Here is a 20275-nt window from a genome sequence, read left to right as displayed (position 1 = left end):
TGAGTCTGATTTGTAGGGGCGGCTCACTTACCAGCCGCCCCTGGCGTTTCTATTTGTTGGGGCGGCTGGTGATTGAGCCACCCCTACAAATGCCCCCGTATAAAATACCTCTAATTTGTAGGGGCGGCTCAATCACCAGCCGCCCCTACAAATGACCCACATATAGCACAACTGCAACACCTTCTTTCTCCTCGGGTCACTCACTCCAACCCGTGAAAGAAAGGTGGGGAGGCCTTGGGCACCTCCCAAAAATTGCTCTACTAAGGGGGGAAGGTTTTGGTCTTAAATCCTTTGGTGGAGAGGTTGTAGAAGGTAAGAAAATGCTATTCCACACTTTTTTTTGAAGTTTTAATGGTTGGTTAGTGAGTAATTAAAGTTTTGTTTTTCTCTCTCTTCTATGGTGCTTGAGCTACTTATGAAGCAAATTAGACCCAAGTTTTAAATGTACTAGGGTAAATTAGGGAGGGGAACAAGATCATACCCTTATTTGGTCCACGTTTCTTGATTTTAGTGAACAATTAGTTAGTTTTATGCATGTTTCATGTGCATGTAGATCTAGATCTAGGGTTTGGTTTTTTTATTAATTTTGTTTTTGTAAATTTATGTTTGATAAAATTGGACTAGGGTTTGTATGAAAGATATTGGGTAAAGTATAATTGTTGCTAATTGTTGTCTTTGAAATTGTTTATTGTAATCAATAAATATGTATTTTAATTATTTATGGATAAATGGGCCATTAATTAATTTTCCTCTACCATGGTGTATTTGTATGCTTCATGTAATTATATTAGATTTATATTCATAAATATCTGAAGTATATACAATTATTCTCAAGTAATTATTAATTTGATTCATTTTTATATATATCTGAATAAGTAGTCCTTTAATGTTTGTTTTGTTGTTGTTGTTGTAAAAGATGGAGTACATGAACTCTTGATGTATGGTTCGTTAAGGTTCAAGGTAGGTTTCCGTGAAGAGGTGGATAAATTTATTGAAGCCGCAAAGAAGCATGCAACGACATTGAAAGAGAATAAGGATACAATTATTTGCCCCTGTAAAGATTGCAAGAACCGTATGGCATGGACAGATGTGACTATCATCAGATCACATTTGATTATGCGAGAATTTGTTGAGGACTACACAGTGTGGATTCATCATGGTGAAACGGTTATTGTTAACGACGAGGATGAGGAGGAATACGACGACGAAACCATAGAATCCCTATCCCAATTTCAGCAGAGCTTGATACACGAATGGATTTCGAGTTTGGCAATGAACAGGTGGTGATGCTGGTGGTTGGGTAGTAACGATGAAGGTGGTGCCAATAATGATGGTGGAGCACGTGTCGGGGATGCAGATGATTTGGAGGACATGATTCGGGCCCTTGGACCAGAGATTTTACTAAATAGCCCGAAAGGTCTAGAAAATTTGGAAAGGGTGACAAAAGCATCGAAGGAGACTGTGTATGGTGTTGAAAAGGGCTATCCGACACATTGGAGATTGCTATGTTTTGTGCTTGAGCTGCTCATCCTGAAGGCTAAGTACGGCTGGTTAGACTGTAGTTTCAATGATCTATTGCATCTCCTGTCATGAGTGCTGCCAGAACCAAACTCAGTTCCCGCCAACACATACCAAGCGAAGAAGGTCATAAGTCCATTGACAATGGGGGTTGAAAAAATCCATGCATGCCCAACCATTGTATACTTTTTTGTGGCGAAACGTTCAAGTCACTGGATAAATGTCCCTGGTGTGGGGCCAGCCGATACAAGAACAATGACCTTTATGGTGGGGACGAAGCCTCCATGGGGAAAAGAGGAATAAGAAGGGTACAAAAAAGGTGGTACAAGAATCTCAGCCCCCAAAGGACACTCCATTAGGCAATGATGCAAAGCAGAGAAGAATTCCTGCCTTGGTAATGTGGTACCGGCCAGTGACCGACCGCTTGAGACGTATCTTCCTAAACCCTAAAGAAGCCGCACTCATGACATAGTGGGATGATTAGCGCAAGGTGGATGATGATAAGATTGCACACCCGGCTGATTGTAGTCAGTGGCAAAGGTTTGATGAGAAGCACAAAGAATTCAGCGATGACCCAAGGAATATACGGTTTTTCTTGAGCACCGATGGAATGAATCCCTTCAATGAGTGGATGAGCGACCACAACACATGGCCAGTGATCTTGACCATGTACAACATCCCAACATGGTTGTGTCAGAAGAGAAAGTACCTTCTCCTCACTATTCTTATTTCTGGCCCTAAACAACCAGACATTGATATAGACGTGTTTCTTGAGCCTTTGATGCAAGAAATGGAGAGGCTATGGAGGCATGGGGAGCAGATGTACGATGCGTTTCGAAATAAGGACTTCATATGTAGAGCAATAATATTTGTTACTACCAATGATTACCCCGCGCTGTTTGCTTTGTCTGGACAGATCAAAGGAAAGACGGGATGCTTGGTTTGCTTGGATGGTACTACATGGGTGTACCTAGATGCATCCAAGAAGATAGTTTACCTAAGGAACCGACGCTTCTTAAAGACAAGTCACAAGTACCACATCAAATTGTTCTTTAGATTTTATGACAATGCCCCAGAGATTGAACCCCCTCTGGAGAGACGTCATAACAGAGAACACGTGTACAGAATGGTGAAAAACATACGTGTCGTCTATGGAAAGAAGAATCCGGATGGGACGAACAAAGATAGAGCACACCTCCTATCGAAGGCGTACCTTTCAAGAAACAATCGATCTTCTTTCAGTATCTGCCTTATTAGCCAGACTTGGAGGTCCCCCATGCCATTGATGCTATGCACGTGCAGAAGAATGTCTTTGAGAGTCTCATTGCTACCTTGATGGACACAGGCAAGTCAAAGGATGGTCTGAAAGCACAAAAAGACATGGTGTAGCTAAACGTGATGCCATAGCTTCACCCGGTGCCTGAGGCTAATGGAAAATACACTCTGCCCGCGACGTGCTTCAACCTAACACCAGACGAGAAGAGAGCTATATGCACTTTCCTGAGGGGGATCAAAGTCCCGACTGGGTTTTCAGCAAATGTGAAGAAGCTAGTGTCGATGAAGGACTTGTCAATAACACACTGCAAGGCTCATGATTGCCATGTGATGCTGACAGTGTTTCTACCTATTGCAATCAGGGCTATACAGCCAGAGTTCTTGAAAATGGCCATCACCCGCATGTGCTACTTCTTTTCGAAGATCTCACAGAAGATGATTGGCAAGTAAGAGCTGAGTGATCTACATGAATTTGTGGTGGAGACACAAAACCAAATGGAGATGTGTTTACCTCCTGCTTTTTTTGATATAATGCCACATCTCATGATTCACATGGTTCATCAGATACAGGCGCTAGGCCTTTGCTACTTGCATGAAATGTGGTCCTACGAGCAGTTCATGTCGGTTCTAAGTCGATACGTGCATAATCGAGCAGACCCAGAGGGCTCCATGATAGAGGGTTACAGTACTGAAGAAGTCGTCGAGTGCTGTCAAGAGTACCTAAAAGTACAGAAAGGGATTGGTAAACCTAATTCTCGTCACAAGGGTAGGCTGGCTGGGAAGGGCACCAGTGGTAGAAAAGTGTTCATCGACCATGATTACAAAGATGTGAGTCGGGCGCATTACAGTGTCTTGCAGAGTACACAACTGATGCAACCGTACATTGATGAACACTTGGCTATCATTATGGCAGAGAGAAATGGCCGTTCGGATGATTGAGTCATGAAACAACACAAGCAACGACTAACTACATGGTTGAAGGACCAAAACATACCGCCTGGAGAAACCATAGAGTCTATTACCACAAGTAGGTTGGTGTAACACCCTAAAATTTGAATTCTTTTTAAAATAGTAAATTTGATTTAAATATGCAATTATATGTGCAATTCAAATTAGGAAATAATATTTCTTTTATGAAATTAAAAGAAAATACAAGAATAGAAACATGTTGATGCATTCATGCTATTGCGTATTTATTTCTGTGACGGGTGGTTTTGTTCAAATGCTAAAAGATTTTAAAAACCTTTTGAAAATGAGTTTGAAAAGTTTATTTATAAAAAGAAAAAAAGAAATTTCCTTCCATTCCTCCCCTTCCTCAGTTTCGGCCTGCTGGCCCAGCTCCCCGACGGCCTGCTCACCTCTCTTCCTTCCCCTCCTCCCATTCTCCTTCCTGGGCCGGCCTAGTTCGGGCGGTACTGCTGCCCCGCGCCAGCCCAGCACCGCGCCCCTTCCCCGCGCCTCAGTCGCTGCCTAAGCGGGCCCGTTTGTCAGCTCTTTCCCCCACCTCCTCCCGCATGCCCCGCCCAGTCAAGCAACTGCCGCTGCGCAACCGCCGCCCCGCGCCCGCTCCTCGCGACGTGGGCGCGTCGCCCCGCTCCCCCGGCCTCGTCAAAAGGGAGCCGAGACCCTCCGCACACCCCTGCTGCCTTTTCCCCGCTCTCCTTTCGCACTTGCTCGGGCCGAAGAAGCCGCAACAACCGCCACTGCACTCGCCAAATCCGCCGTGCACGAGCAGCCGTTCCCGTCGCCTCGCCGTCACGTCTGGCCCTCAGCCGAGCTTTGCCGTGAAGTAACGGACCTCTTGCAGCCTTTGTCTTCTTGTTTTTCGCCTTCAATCGCTAACTCTTGGTCATCGGTCTTCACAGAACACCGCCGTCTGCTGCTCACCGTGGTTCGCCGTCCTCGCTTCATCACCGCCTCCGATTTTCGCCGTGGTGAGCTCGCTTTGCTCCCCTCTTTCTCCCCGTGCGATTATTCACGTGTTTCGTGGTCGTTTGAGCCTTATCCGCGTGCGCCAGGAAGCTCCACGCCGCCGGCAATGGCAGAGCCGCCGCGGCTGCACTGTTCCCCGCCGGCGTTTTCTTCTTTCCCCCCCTCATCTAATCCAAGCCCTTCATCGTCTGATCAACGGCCCTGGATGGCCGATACCCCTTCGCGGGTGGTTTTGCTAAAGAGCCCTCCTGTTTTCGCGTAATTGAACCCGCAGCCAAAACGTATTTCCCCGAATGCGCAATCCCGTTTGGAAAGCGTAAACTTCATTGTTTAAATCAAAAGTACGCTTTCAGTATTTACAGAAATGCCATTCGAACTGTTTCGCTTATAGAATTGTCGTTTTAACTCCGAATTGATCCATTCAAATCGCGTTAGCTTCGTAATTTCATAAGCTACATGTTGAAGCTACTGTTAGTCAAGTTTGGAACTTTTTAATTTCATGTTTAGATTTAATTAAATATAGGGCTATAGGAAAACCCGTTTTAATCATAACTTTCGCATTTTAGCTCCGTTTTTCGTGAACTTCGCGTTGACGTGATCGTAGCGAAACGTAGATTAGTTTTACAAACATTTTATCTTGATTTCAATACTATTGGTGTACTGTTCTAATGATAGGAATGTTTGCTTTGCATGAATGCTTTTGGAATGTTGTATGTTGCCGTGTTGGTCGCGTTCAGACGGTGAGGAAAACGTTGGAGACCAAGAACTCTTCGACGACCAGCAGGACCAGCACGAGTTTGTGAACCAAGGCAAGTATAACATGGGCCTTCCTTGATGTCCTATTTCACTTTAATCAATTACTCATGTGCATGTGTCTAATTTTGATACCTGTAAGGACATCCTAGTGATTATTATCGTGTTCCTTGTCTCCTACGGGTTAAATGCATATGGGTAGATTGCTAGTGCTCTAACTGAACTTGATATACATATTGATGAATGATACTATGGAACGAAGTGAGTAACATGAATTATAACAACTGTTCCATAGGGCGAAAGTGCAAATGACCTTTGTTCATGTTGCTCCCGGCCCTCCATAAGGACTTATCTGTCGACAAAAGCTGGGACTGACAGTGCAACCGGGAGAGTCATATGGCTCTGACTTCAGCTCAGTAATAGGACCTTTCCTAGCTGGTTAGAGGTTACCTTTTTGGCGCAAATGGGGCTTGCCACTTTGGGTATAGGGCTGCCTCTGTTCCTATGAGTATAGCCGCGATGGATTTGTGCCATAGGAAAGGGGGGTCCCTACATCTGCCTGCCAAGGAAACCTAGCGGCCCTAACTTGTTAGGGAAACCTATGAAATGGCTTCATAGTGTACCCTGCCCGCTCACCTTGGTAGTGACATGAGAGTAATTAACCCGGGCATATGGGGATCATGACTCGCAGTGAATGTGCACCACCTCTGCAGAGGGTAACAAACTGTTATAACAGCCGTGCTCACGGTTACGAGCGGCCCGGAAAACTCACAGAATAACTGGTTACTTGATGATGATCATTTAAGTTGTTCTATGATGAAATATGGTAAACCTGACCTTGATATATGTTCTTATGGGTTTAAATGGGAGCTTAAGCATAACTTGATAATACTTGAGAATAAAAGTTTGACCTATTAAAAATGCTAACTGCAGTAAACCAGAGTCTATCCTTTTTGAGCTTCATAACCCCATGATAGCTTGCTAAGTACGGAATGTACTTACACTTGTTTATTTTCTTTACTTGGATAAAAATCCCGGATGGGTAACAGATGACAACGGGTATGAGGATTTCCCGGAGGATTATTAGGCTTGTGGTCAACCAGTTGACCTTCCCTATGATGACGGCCACGAGAGTTTATTATCTTTTTATTATTCCGCTGTGATGTATAAGACTAAGTTTTATTATAACTCTGATGTATGAGACACCATGATGATACTATTTGTAATTTGTCAGCTTGTGTGTGTGATTGATTCCTGGGCACACACGAGTTTTGTGCATTCAATTTTATCCTTAAAATTGGGTGTGACAAATTGGTATCAGAGCCGTGTTGACTGTAGGACGCAAGCCTAGTTAGAAAATGGTCGTTTTAGCAGCTTTGCTCCTCTGGTTTCTTGCTTACTGACTTATTCTTGTTATTTTATTAAAACGTTTATGCTTTTCATACCTTAATCTATTATTTAAAATTGTTGATTCTAATTTCTATCTCACTTTAAATCTATAGATGTCTCATAATCCGAAGACTGCTCGACTCAGCACCACCAGCTATCGTGCCATGTTCACCCCGCGTGCCCCACCGGCAGAGAGGGAGATTGTGATCATCTCCGACGACGAGGAGATGGCTACACCGACGCCTACACCTACCCCTACACCAGTCGCCGTGCCCGTCTACCCTGTGATAGCTACACCTGAGGAGTCGACGGCTACTTCCCCTACACCTGCACCCTCCCCAGCTGCCCCCATGGAGGACGAGGAGATTGGCTGGAAGTGCAAGTACTACTTCAAGACAGCTCCAGAGACAGCCTACTACCACACTCTCCTCACCCACGTGCTGGACGACTACTTCCCCGACTTGCACGCCTCCATCAGCTACCACTGCGCCGAGTACAAGCACCCACTGGAGGCTACCTTCTGGAAGGTAGAGCTGGTGGTCACCGCATGGAATGATATCATCAATGGACATGAGGTGGAGACTGTCCACAGTGCCCCTGCCAGGAGAGCCCATGCTTTGGATGGCATGGAGGATGCAGCACAGAATGCCTACATCCACTACCATGGTCGTCGCTTCGAGGCCATGAGGGAGGATCGCTTTAGGTTCCTTCCTCGAAATGATCATGAGGGTGTTTGGCAGGTTTTGGCTCCACCAGAGAATGACCCCACTTTGGAGGCAACGGTGCAGCATGTCCACGCTATGCAGGGAGTGGATGATGAGGTCAAAGGAGAACTACGTGCATCTCAGAGGGCGCAGAGGCGTCTGCAGAAACAAGTGGATGAACTTCGAGCACAGCTGGGACAGCCTTCCATCTACAAGAAGAAGCGCCGTTCCTTCACCATGATTGACACCGCTCCATAGGTGTTAGGTGCCTTGATCTAGATTATCACGTCGTTAGTTCGTGTCCTTATTTAGTCTTGTTGGTCTTGTGAACTTGGTTGATTAGATGTTTGATTTGTGAACTTGGTTGAGTTGGTATTTTGCTTGATTGCTGGAAGTTTGTGGGCATGTCCACAACTTCCTTAGATTGGAACTTTAAATTTAGAATGAAATCTTAATGCAGAAGTATCATTTTATCTTATCTCTGCTGTGCTGATTTCTGGAGCAGCCTGTGTTCTTTATCTGGTAACTCGAAATCTGTGATGATAAAAATTCTGAAATTTTTGTGGAGATAACTAGACCTCTGTATCTTTCAAGTGTCTTTGGAATCACGTCAATAGCTATTCAGGTTTGGGAGATCTAACTGGCACAAGTTGTTGTTCCTGCGCTGTCTGGAACTCAGAACAGTTTCGGTTTAGCTCTATTTTTGACTATGTGTGAGTTCGAATCTGTAAAAGTGGTCTAAATGAAAATTGTAGCTGATGTCCTAAGCTTTCTAACGAATCTTGGTGCACCTCTGTTGGATCTTGGAAACTTGAGTTATAACAGTTTTACTGAACTGCTGAAATTGAATCTTGCCCAGAAAATTTTCAGCATTGTTTCTTATCTCTTGTAAGTTCTCTATAATTGGAAAAATCTCTAAATTTTGCACATTTGTTGGAAAACAGATGGCCGCAAGAGGAGGAAGAGGCAGAGGCCGTGGTCGTGGGCGTGATGCTCTTATGAATCCACCACCGCCACCTGTGACCATGGAGCAGATTTTGGGAATGCAAGCGCAGCTGATGCAAGCTATGATGCAGCGCTTGGACAATGAACCTGCAAGAGGTCCACCGCCTGTCCAGGTTAGAGATAAGCGTGGAGAGTTTATGAAAGGTCATCCACCGGTGTTCACACATGCCACAGACCCTATGGAGGCCGATGATTGGTTGCGTGCTGTGGAGAAACAACTGAACATAGCACAATGCAACGACCTAGAGAAGGTGTTGTACGCTTCCGGGCAACTGCAAGGAGCTGCTCAGGATTGGTGGGAATCATTCCAGTTTGGACGTCCCAACAATGCTCCTGATATCACTTGGCAGGAATTTAAGGACAGTTTCCGATCATACCATATTCCTGATGGACTAGTGGAACTGAAGCAGGAAGAATTCAGATCTCTCAAGCAAGGATCAATGATTGTGGCGGAATATCGGGACAAGTTCGCACAACTATCTCGCTACGCTCCTAATGATGTGGCAGATGACAAGGATAAGCAACGCCGTTTCCTCAAGGGACTCTATGATGGACTGCAGCTCCAGCTGATGTCTAATACTTATCCTAATTTCCAGTCTTTGGTGAATCGCGCAATCGTGATTGATGATAAGCGCAAGGAGATGGAAGCTAAGAAGAGAAGGCTCCAAGGGCAAGCTTCTGGAAGCAACACTCACCCACGTGCTTATCCCCAGCAAGGTTTCCAGCAGAGGAATCAAGGACCAACTCACCAGGGAAACCGTGGTCAGTATCCTCAGCGGAACCAGTTCCAGCAACACCCTCAGTAGCAACAGTTTGGAAATCAACGTCCCCCGCAACAGGCTAGCAATCCTGCAACACGCCAGGGAGTGACTAACAATGCTCCTGTGAAGAGTGGTGCACCCAACAATCCCAATGCCTGTTACCGATGTGGAGAAGTAGGTCACTATGCTCATCAGTGTCCTAAGAAGCAGAACCAGCAAGCACCTCAGAACCAGGCCAACAATCAGAAGTTCAACGCCCGACCACCTCTCACAGCGAAGGTGAACTATGTGTCATCTGATGCAGCTCAGGAGACGCCTGAGGTCATGTTGGGTACGTTCAGTGTCAACTCTATTTCTGCTACCGTATTTTTTGATTCTGGTGCTTCGCATTCTTTTATCTCTCAAGCTTTTGTTAGAATGCATAGCATACCTTTGTGTGCCATGAAAAACCCAATACTAGTGAATTCCCCGGGAGGCAGTATGCCCGCTTCTTATTGGAGCCCCTCAACTAGCATTTCCTTAAGGGGGGTAGACTTCAAGGTGAAGCCTATTGTGTTGAGAACAGCGGGAATTGACCTTATCCTGGGAATGGATTGGATGAAACAACACCGGGCAGTGATTCAGTGTCAGGAGAAATCTGTGGTTGTGACATCACTCAATGGGGATAGAATCTGTGTAGAAGTAGTAGTGCAAGCTCAGCCTACAGCCACAGTGAATCAGCTAGATGGTGAATTCAATGAACAAGATCGTGTCGTGGAGGAATTTCCGGATGTCTTCCCCAATGACTTGCCAGGTATGCCACCTGACCGAGACATTGAATTCATTATTGAATTATTACCTGGAACTGCACCAATAGCTAAACGTCCATATAGAATGGGAGTTAATGAATTAGAAGAGCTTAAGAAACAACTAAAAGAGTTGCAAGAAAAAGGTTTCATACGCCCCAGTTCTTCCCCGTGAAAGGCACCTGTGATCTTTGTGGATAAGAAGGATGGTAGTCAACGGATGTGTGTGGATTACCGCTCACTTAATGAGGTTATCATCAAGAATAAATACCCTTTGCCTAGGATAGATGATTTGTTTGATCAGTTGAGAGGAGCTCATGTGTTCTCCAAGATTGATCTCCGATCTGGTTATCATCAGCTTAAGATTCGGAACTCGGATATACCCAAGACAGCATTCACTACACGGTATGGATTATATGAGTACACCGTTATGTCTTTTGGATTGACCAATGCACCTACATACTTCATGTATTTGATGAATAAGGTGTTCATGGAGTTTCTGGATAAATTTGTGGTAGTATTCATAGATGACATACTAATATTCTCCAAGACTGAAGAAGAACATGCGGAACACATAAGGATGGTCTTGCAAAAGCTTAGAGAGCATAAGTTGTACGCTAAGCGGAGCAAGTGTGAGTTTTGGTTAAAGGAAGTCTCTTTTCTGGGTCATGTTGTCTCCAATGGTGGTATAGCAGTGGATCCATGCAAAGTGTAAGATGTACTGAATTGGAAACCACCAACTTCTGTAAGTGAGATTCGTAGCTTTTTGGGATTGGCTGGTTATTACCGAAGGTTCATTGAAGGCTTTTCCAAGCTAGCCAAGCCTATGACAGCTTTGTTGGAAAAGAATGCTAAGTATGTATGGTCGGATAAATGCCAGGCAAACTTTGAAGAGCTAAAGAAGAGATTGACTACAGCTCTAGTATTAATTTTGCCCGATTTAAACAAGAACTTCTCTATATATTGTGATGCATCCCGTTTGGGTCTTGGATGTGTGCTTATGCAAGAAGGAAGAGTGGTTGCATATGCATCCAGACAACTAAGGAAGCATGAGTTGAATTATCCTACTCATGACTTGGAATTGGCAGCTGTGGTTCATGCTTTGAAGATCTGGAGACATTATCTGATTGGACATAAGAGTGATATCTATACTGATCATAAGAGTTTGAAATATATCTTTACCCAATCAGATCTGAATTTAAGACAACGTCGTTGGTTAGAATTGATCAAAGACTATGATTTGGAAGTGCATTATCACCCGGGAAAGGCAAACGTTGTAGCTGATGCACTTAGCAGAAAGAGCTATGCCAATGGAATTCAGACAACATCTATGTCAGCAGAGTTGTGTGCTGAAATGGAGTATCTCAACTTGAGCCTGGTCACTAATGCAATGGAATTGGTGATAGAGCCTACATTGGAACAGGAGATATGCAAAGGACAATTGGAGGATGAAAAACTTAAGGAGATAGCAGAGAATGTAGTGCTTGGAAAGGCACCCGGATTTAGAATGGATGAGAATGGAACTCTTTGGTTCGGGAAAAGGATATGTGTACCAGAAGTGAAAGCTATCCGTGATGCAATTCTGCAAGAGGCCCATGAGTCTGCTTATTCTATACATCCCGGAAGTACCAAGATGTACTTGGATCTCAAAGAAAAGTATTGGTGGTATAGTTTGAAGAGAGATGTGGCAGAATATGTGGCTCTGTGTGACACTTGTCAAAGAGTGAAGGCTGAGCATCAAAGACCTGCAGGGTTACTACAACCAATGAAGATCCCTGAATGGAAATGGGAAGAAGTTGGCATGGATTTTATTGTAGGATTACCCCGCACTCAAAGAGGTTATGATTCAATATGGGCAATAGTGGATCGACTCACCAAGGTCGCTCACTTTTTACCAGTCAAGACTACTTATAATGGTGCAAGATTAGCAGTGTTATACATGGAACGAATAGTGTGCTTACATGGTGTTCCCAAGAAAATTGTGTTAGATAGAGGCACCCAATTTACATCGCAATTCTGGCATAAAGTACATAGATCTTTGGGAACAAAGTTGAATTTTAGTTCTGCTTACCACCCGCAAACCGATGGACAGACTGAAAGGATCAACCAGATTTTGGAAGATATGTTGAGAGCCTGTGCACTTCAGTATGGTGATAGTTGGGATAAGAGTCTGCCTTACGTAGAGTTCTCATACAACAACAGTTATCAAAAGAGCCTCAAGATGGCACCTTTCGAGGCGTTGTATGGACGTAAGTGTAGAACGCCCTTGTTCTGGAATCAGACTGGAGAAACCCAAGTGTTTGGTCCCGATGTCCTTAGAGACGCGGAAGAACAAGTAAGAATGATTAGAGACAATTTGAGAGTGGCTCAGTCTCGACAGAAGAGTTATGCTGATACCCGCAGAAGAGAGCTAACTTTCGAGATTGGTGATTATGTGTACCTGAAAGTGTCACCAATGAGAAGTGTGAGAAGATTCAATATGAAGGGAAAGTTAGCCCCAAGGTATATAGGACCTTTTAAGATCCTAGAGAGACGTGGAGAAGTAGCTTATCAGTTGGAATTGCCTGAGAGCTTGTCCGGTGTACACGACGTGTTCCATGTCTCCCAGTTGAAAAAGTGTCTGAGGGTACCAGAAGAACAAATTCCTTTGGAAGAACTTGTTGTCAAGGAAGATCTTACTTATGAAGAGTATCCGATAAAGATCTTGGAAACTGCCGAAAGAGTTACGAGAAGCCGAACAGTAAAGATGTGCAAGGTACAGTGGAATCGTTATACAGAGGATGAGGCTACTTGGGAAAGAGAAGAGGATCTGAGAAAGACTTATCCCCAACTGTTTGAGTAAGCAATCACCCGAATCTCGAGGACGAGATTCATCTTAAGGGGGGGTAGAATTGTAACACCCTAAAATTTGAATTCTTTTTAAAATAGTAAATTTGATTTAAATATGCAATTATATGTGCAATTCAAATTAGGAAATAATATTTCTCTTATGAAATTAAAAGAAAATACAAGAATAGAAACATGTTGATGCATTCATGCTATTGCGTATTTATTTCTGTGACGGGTGGTTTTGTTCAAATGCTAAAAGATTTTAAAAACCTTTTGAAAATGAGTTTGAAAAGTTTATTTATAAAAAGAAAAAAAGAAATTTCCTTCCATTCCTCCCCTTCCTCGGTTTCGGCCTGCTGGCCCAGCTCCCCGACGGCCCGCTCACCTCTCTTCCTTCCCCTCCTCCCATTCTCCTTCCTGGGCCGGCCCAGTTCGGGCGGTACTGCTGCCCCGCGCCAGCCCAGCACCGCGCCCCTTCCCCGCGCCTCAGTCGCTGCCTAAGCGGGCCCGTTTGTCAGCTCTTTCCCCCACCTCCTCCCGCATGCCCCGCCCAGTCAAGCAACTGCCGCTGCGCAACCGCCGCCCCGCGCCCGCTCCTCGCGACGTGGGCGCGTCGCCCCGCTCCCCTGGCCTCTTCAAAAGGGAGCCGAGACCCTCCGCACACCCCTGTTGCCTTTTCCCCGCTCTCCTTTCGCACTTGCTCGGGCCAAAGAAGCCGCAACAACCGCCGCTGCACTCGCCAAATCCGCCGTGCACGAGCAGCCGTTCCCGTCGCCTCGCCGTCGCGTCTGGCCCTCAGTCGAGCTTTGCCGTGAAGTAACGGACCTCTTGCAGCCTTTGTCTTCTTGTTTTTTTGCCTTCAATCGCTAACTCTTGGTCATCGGTCTTCACAGAACACCGCCGTCCTGCTGCTCACCGTGGTCCGCCGTCCTCGCTTCATCACCGCCTCCGATTTTCGCCGTGGTGAGCTCGCTTTGCTCCCCTCTTTCTCCCCGTGCGATTATTCATGTGTTTCGTGGTCGTTTGAGCCTTATCCGCGTGCGCCAGGAAGCTCCACGCCGCCGGCAATGGCAGAGCCGCCGCGGCTGCACTGTTCCCCGCCGGCGTTTTCTTCTTTCCCCCCCTCATCTAATCCAAGCCCTTCATCGTCTAATCAACGGCCCTGGATGGCCGATACCCCTTCGCGGGTGGTTTTGCTAAAGAGCCCTCCTGTTTTCGCGTAATTGAACCCGCAGCCAAAACGTATTTCCCCGAATGCGCAATCCCGTTTGGAAAGCGTAAACTTCATTGTTTAAATCAAAAGTACGCTTTCAGTATTTACAGAAATGCCATTCGAACTGTTTCGCTTATAGAATTGTCGTTTTAACTCCGAATTGATCCATTCAAATCGCGTTAGCTTCGTAATTTCATAAGCTACATGTTGAAGCTACTGTTAGTCAAGTTTGGAACTTTTTAATTTCATGTTTAGATTTAATTAAATATAGGGCTATAGGAAAACCCGTTTTAATCATAACTTTCGCATTTTAGCTCCGTTTTTCGTGAACTTCGCGTTGACGTGATCGTAGCGAAACGTAGATTAGTTTTACAAACATTTTATCTTGATTTCAATACTGTTGGTGTACTGTTCTAATGATAGAATGTTTGCTTTGCATGAATGCTTTTGGAATGTTGTATGTTGCCGTGTTGGTCGCGTTCAGACGGTGAGGAAAAACGTTGGAGACCAAGAACTCTTCGATGACCAGCAGGACCAGCACGAGTTTGTGAACCAAGGCAAGTATAACATGGGCCTTCCTTGATGTCCTATTTCACTTTAATCAATTACTCATGTGCATGTGTCTAATTTTGATACCCGTAAGGACATCCTAGTGATTATTATCCTGTTCCTTGTCTCCTACGGGTTAAATGCATATGGGTAGATTGCTAGTGCTCTAACTGAACTTGATATACATATTGATGAATGATACTATGGAACGAAGTGAGTAACATGAATTATAACAACTGTTCCATAGGGCGAAAGTGCAAATGACCTTTGTTCATGTTGCTCCCGGCCCTCCACAAGGACTTATCTGTCGGCAAAAGCTGGGACTGACAGTGCAACCGGGAGAGTCATATGGCTCTGACTTTAGCTCAGTAATAGGACCTTTCCTAGCTGGTTAGAGGTTACCTTTTTGGCGCAAATGGGGCTTGCCACTTTGGGTATAGGGCTGCCTCTGTTCCTATGAGTATAGCCGCGATGGATTTGTGCCATAGGAAAGGGGGGTCCCTACATCTGCCTGCCAAGGAAACCTAGCGGCCCTAACTTGTTAGGGAAACCTATGAAATGGCTTCATAGTGTACCCTGCCCGCTCACCTTGGTAGTGACATGGGAGTAATTAACCCGGGCATATAGGGATCACGACTCGCGGTGAATGTGCACCACCTCTGCAGAGGGTAACAAACTGTTATAACAGCCGTGCTCACGGTTACGAGCGGCCCGGAAAACTCACAGAATAACTGGTTACTTGATGATGATCATTTAAGTTGTTCTATGATGAAATATGGTAAACCTGACCTTGATATATGTTCTTATGGGTTTAAATGGGAGCTTAAGCATAACTTGATAATACTTGAGAATAAAAGTTTGACCTATTAAAAATGCTAACTGCAGTAAACCAGAGTCTATCCTTTTTGAGCTTCATAACCCCATGATAGCTTGCTAAGTACGGAATGTACTTACACTTGTTTATTTTCTTTACTTGGATAAAAATCCCGGATGGGTAACAGATGAAAACGGGTATGAGGATTTCCCGGAGGATTATTAGGCTTGTGGTCAACAAGTTGACCTTCCCTGTGATGACGGCCACGAGAGTTTATTATCTTTTTATTATTCCGCTGTGATGTATAAGACTAAGTTTTATTATAACTCTGATGTATGAGACACCGTGATGATACTATTTGTAATTTGTCAGCTTGTGTGTGTGATTGATTCCTGGGCACACACGAGTTTTGTGCATTCAATTTTATCCTTAAAATTGGGTGTGACAGTTGGCGGAGGGGCCATTGAGACAAGTGACATCTTGGAATGCTTATGACATCAATGGGTATACGTACTATACCCATGCAAAGGATAGTAAATATGTGAACCAACGCCGCCTCCCGGACCTATCCCGACACCCGCGCCCCCTCCCCGCACCCGCGCGCCCCATCTCTACACCCGCGCGCCCCCTCCCCGCACCCGCGCCCCCTCCCTACACCCGCGCGCCTGCTCCCTGCCCTAGGGTTTCCGACCGGCCGGTGGCGCAAGGGTTTCCGACCTTGAGGTGCCGCTGTGCACCCCGCCGGTGGCGCACCCGCGCGCCCCATCTCCGCACCCGCACACCCCCTCCCCGCACCCACGCCCCCTCCCCACACCCGCGCGCCTGCTCCCTGCGCTAGGGTTTCTGACCGACCGACGGCGCTAGGGTTTCTGACCTTGAGGTGCCACGGGCCTGCTCCCTGCCCTCTCGTGGCCTCCGTGCTCCCTCCCGTGGTGAGCGGCCATGGTGCCCGAGCTCTCCGACGTCCGCACTCCTTCCCTAGCGTCCACACCTCCAATGACGGGCGGCCTCCGTGCACCTCCACCGGCGTCCGCACTCCTTCCCGTGCTCTCCTGCGTCCGCGCACCTCCACCGGCGTCCGCACTCCTTCCCGAGCTCTCCAGTGAGTGTGCTGATACTTTATTCTAGCTCTTTGCACTATTTTTTTTGTTTTTCCTTCAATGGCTCAATGGGTACTCAACTAGCTAATAACATAGATGAAGTCAGAAATGTGCATAGGAGAAAAGTAGTTTGGTTTATGTAGCATGAGGAACTCACGATGAAGCAATCTTTTCCAACCAATGGTGACCTTGCAAGTTGGGCGAGTAGTGTGCTGTAGTTGACCTCCAGATATGGTGGTGTTACACTAATATAATCGAAGGAAGGATATTTACCTCCAAGATGTAATATTTTTAAATTATATCCTTCTAGCGTGTCTTATTTTATGAATTTTTATAAGAAATGCTAATTCATTTCAGTATCCATCTTGCAGTTTCTGACTGAAAAGAAAGATTTGACAATTACATTGATCAGGAACCGGATTCTTCCATTATATTCTTTGGATCCATGCAGCCCATATTTGATTTCAACGGCTAATTGGGTTATTGGTCAGCTTGCTATATGCCTACCAGAGGTTACATGCTTTCCCTGTTTTTTAATTCCATCATCCCATAGGACATGCTGGATCAAAGAAAAGGCTTCATGTAATATGTATATTCCTGTACATTATATATTTGGCTTTCTAATTCTTGTTTGCTTACCAGGACATGAGTACTAGTATTTATCAGTCCTTAATGAAGGCGTTGACGATGGAGGATGTGGAGGACATAACTTGTTATCCAGTTTGTGCCTCTGCTTCTGGTGCTATTACAGAACTCATCGAGGTTAAGAGTCAATGCAGTATTTTCCATTGTAGTCTACTTGCACCTGGAAGTATAAACTGATATATTTTGTCTCTGATTTTTTCAGAATAGTTATGCTCCACCTGACTGGCTCGTTCTTTTGCAAGTGGTTGTGAAAAGAATAAGTACTGGAGATGAAAATGAGTCTGCTCTTCAGTTTAAGCTTCTGGGCACAATAGTTGAGAGTGGACAAGAAAAAGTTCTATCTCATATTCCTGAAATTGTGTCTAACATTGCTAATACTGTAATGGAGCTCCTGCCCCCTATTCCAGATCCTTGGCCTCAGGTAGTAGTGCATCTTTCTTCTGTGTGGTCAATATTTTGGTACTTTGTGCAAGGAGGTTAAATCACCATGCCCACTTTTGATCTTATGATCAGTTATTACTTTCGTATTAACAATATTATTTCTGGCCTTTGGCAAATTATGGATTAGCTGATTCAGTATACATTTTGGTACTACAAATTGGACATAAGAATCTCAACCTACCTTGTAAACTTCTTTCAATAGAATAATTAATACGATAAAAATTCATTTGCAACTACTGAGCTTACTTTTTAAAAGAAATGCATGTTTCTCAGTCATGCTCGTATGATCACCTTTCATCATGTCCCAGTATTCCTGGTGTATTGGATTCCTTGAGGAAATCCCAACAACACTATTTAATATATCTGCTATGTAGGTTGTTGAACAGGGTTTTGCAGCCCTGGTAGCAATGGTTCAAGCTTGGGAGAGCTCTGCACCAGATGAAAACAAGACACATGAAAAGAGGGCCTGGCAGTCAGGCCAGTCTGCTATTGCTGAAACAATTTCATTACTGTTACAAAAACCTTGGTTGTTGCAAGTTGACAATATGGTATGTTAGGTTTGCTGTTGACCTGTTGTCTTAGTATTCATGCAGTGAAATTTGCTTGACTGTTTTCAACATTCATTTCAGGAGAACATCGGTTCTGCATTGCCACCTCCGTCATGTGTAAATGATGCTTCTGTGTTACTTGAGTTTGTCATGAGTTCTGTTACTTGCATGGAAGAAACTGCAAGTATGAAGGTCTTTGAGCTGGTAGCTATATGGGCTGACACTATTGCTAACTGGGACTCCTGGGAGGAGATGGAGGATGAGGGGGTTTTCAACGCAATTAAAGAAGCTGTCAATTTCCACCAAAGATTTGACCTTGACGGGTTTTTCCTGAAAATGCTTCCATCGCAGACTGAAAATGCTTCACAGAGTTCAGTCATTGGTCGGGTTTCTAATTTTGTGACAAGGGCAATTGCAGCTTACCCATCTGCAACATGGAGGGCATGCTCATGCATCCATACACTACTGCACGCTCCAAATTTCTCCCTTGGAACACAAGATGCTAGAAAGACTATTGCTGAATCCTTTGCACAAGCAGCATTTTCCCGCTTCAAGTCTATATCTGACAGTCCTGTTGGGCTATGGAAACCACTATTGTTGGCAATATCTTCATGCTACATTTGTTATCCAGATGCCATTGAACAAATCTTGAACAACTTTGATGGTAATGGTTTTGCAATCTGGACATCTGCATTGGCACAAGTCTCAAGCAGCTCATTCAATCCTGGCCTGTCATCTGAATCCGAGATCAAGTTAGCTGGTAAGTGCCTATGTAGTACTGATCACTGCATTGTTTAACTCTGTTGATATTTTCTCTGATATCTTATGAATGTGGGCCAGCTTTTAATTGTTTGTTTCCTTGATGCAGTGCTAACATTATCAACTGTGATTAACCATCTCATGTCACTTTCCATGGGTGGCACCAAAGTGTTACAAGACTGCTATGTATCACTGATGGAATCTTGCATTCAGCTGAAGGAAGTTCAAGACAATGGGGACAATGATGACGATGACGGTGCTGAAGATCTTGATGATGACGATGAAGATGAAGACACCGAAGACGATGATGAGGTAACAGAAATGAAGACACTGCTTTGTACTTTTTCTTGTCATGCTTAAGCACTCCGCTCAAGATAAAAAAGAATAATGCAACTAGGATTCGGACGACGATGATGTGCGGGAAGAAACAGAGGAGGAATTCCTTGAAAGATATGCACTAGCTGCTGCGGGTGAGTCAATCGAGGCTATCGAGGAAGGAGACATTGATGAAGAAACCCAAGACATTGAATTGGGTAAGTTTCTTCATCTGTTCCCCCAATCTTTTTTTTTACCTTAAACATGTGGGGATAGTTTCGTGACCACTTGCCTCTTGAGTAAACGCAGGCTCTCTGGATGATGTGGACATACAAGAGGTGGTTATTTCCCTGATGCAGAAACGTCCTGCTTTGCAGGCCCAAACGTTTCCAGACAGCCTGGTTGAAAGAATTACAGAAACATTTCCAGAATACCAACGGTTTTTCCAAGTCCATCGACAAGCTTAGAGTATAGGAAACATGTGCAGATTTTTCTATTTGATATGTTTGTATTTCTTGTCATTTTTGTTAGCTTAAGTATTTTCCCTTGAGGTCTGTTCTGAGAGGTATTTTCTTGTCAGATATGTAGTGACATTTCACATTCTTATTTTCCCTTGATGTGAGATGTGAGTGATACGATATGGCGTGATGATGTCCGAGGGTTACATATGTGCTGTGGGCATAATTGTATAACATTATATCAGTTCGTCCTTCTACCATTTTCAATTTTTTGCCATGTTTTTGCACTGTCGCCAAACATGTATGGATTGAAGGAGAAACGGGAAGGAGAGTGGAGAGGAGTGGACGGGGATTGTGGTGGGGCTGTTAGATGTTCTCGGGAAAGCACTTGGTGGTGCTCATTTGGAGCTCGAGCTCCACGGGTAATGGCGGAGGTACCTCTGGCAAGAGCAAGACGGAGGAGAGGGATGACATGTGGGTCC

At 44.8% G+C, this 20275-nt stretch overlaps 1 protein-coding gene across 1 annotated transcript; it reads left to right on the top strand.

Moving 5' to 3' along the window:
* The first annotated feature begins 17004 nt into the window (after positions 1-17004).
* LOC136533165 (uncharacterized) lies at positions 17005-20060 on the top strand. The gene is made up of 8 exons (XM_066525734.1): positions 17005-17139; positions 17270-17389; positions 17475-17693; positions 18088-18261; positions 18343-19021; positions 19130-19332; positions 19418-19553; positions 19645-20060. The coding sequence occupies exons 2-8, from the start codon at positions 17273-17275 to the stop codon at positions 19800-19802; spliced, it is 1686 nt and encodes a 561-aa protein (XP_066381831.1). The 5' UTR covers positions 17005-17139; positions 17270-17272; the 3' UTR covers positions 19803-20060.
* Positions 20061-20275: the final 215 nt, after the last annotated feature.

Source organism: Miscanthus floridulus, unplaced genomic scaffold, assembly GCF_019320115.1.
Source record: "Miscanthus floridulus cultivar M001 unplaced genomic scaffold, ASM1932011v1 fs_796_1_2, whole genome shotgun sequence".
Taxonomy (NCBI): domain Eukaryota; kingdom Viridiplantae; phylum Streptophyta; class Magnoliopsida; order Poales; family Poaceae; genus Miscanthus; species Miscanthus floridulus.
The sequence above is the reverse complement of the archived record's forward strand: the minus strand, read 5'-3'. Positions and strand labels throughout refer to the sequence as shown.

What these genes read in the sequence shown, in the direction of transcription:
- LOC136533165 (XM_066525734.1), top strand. Translation starts at nt 17,273, where the DNA reads ATGAGTACTAGTATTTATCAGTCCTTAATGAAGGCGTTGACGATGGAG. An exon ending in TTCCAGATCCTTGGCCTCAG is followed by an intron (nt 17,694 to 18,087) that starts GTAGTAGTGCAT and finishes TCTGCTATGTAG; the next exon opens with GTTGTTGAACAGGGTTTTGC. An exon ending in ACACCGAAGACGATGATGAG is followed by an intron (nt 19,333 to 19,417) that starts GTAACAGAAATG and finishes TAATGCAACTAG; the next exon opens with GATTCGGACGACGATGATGT.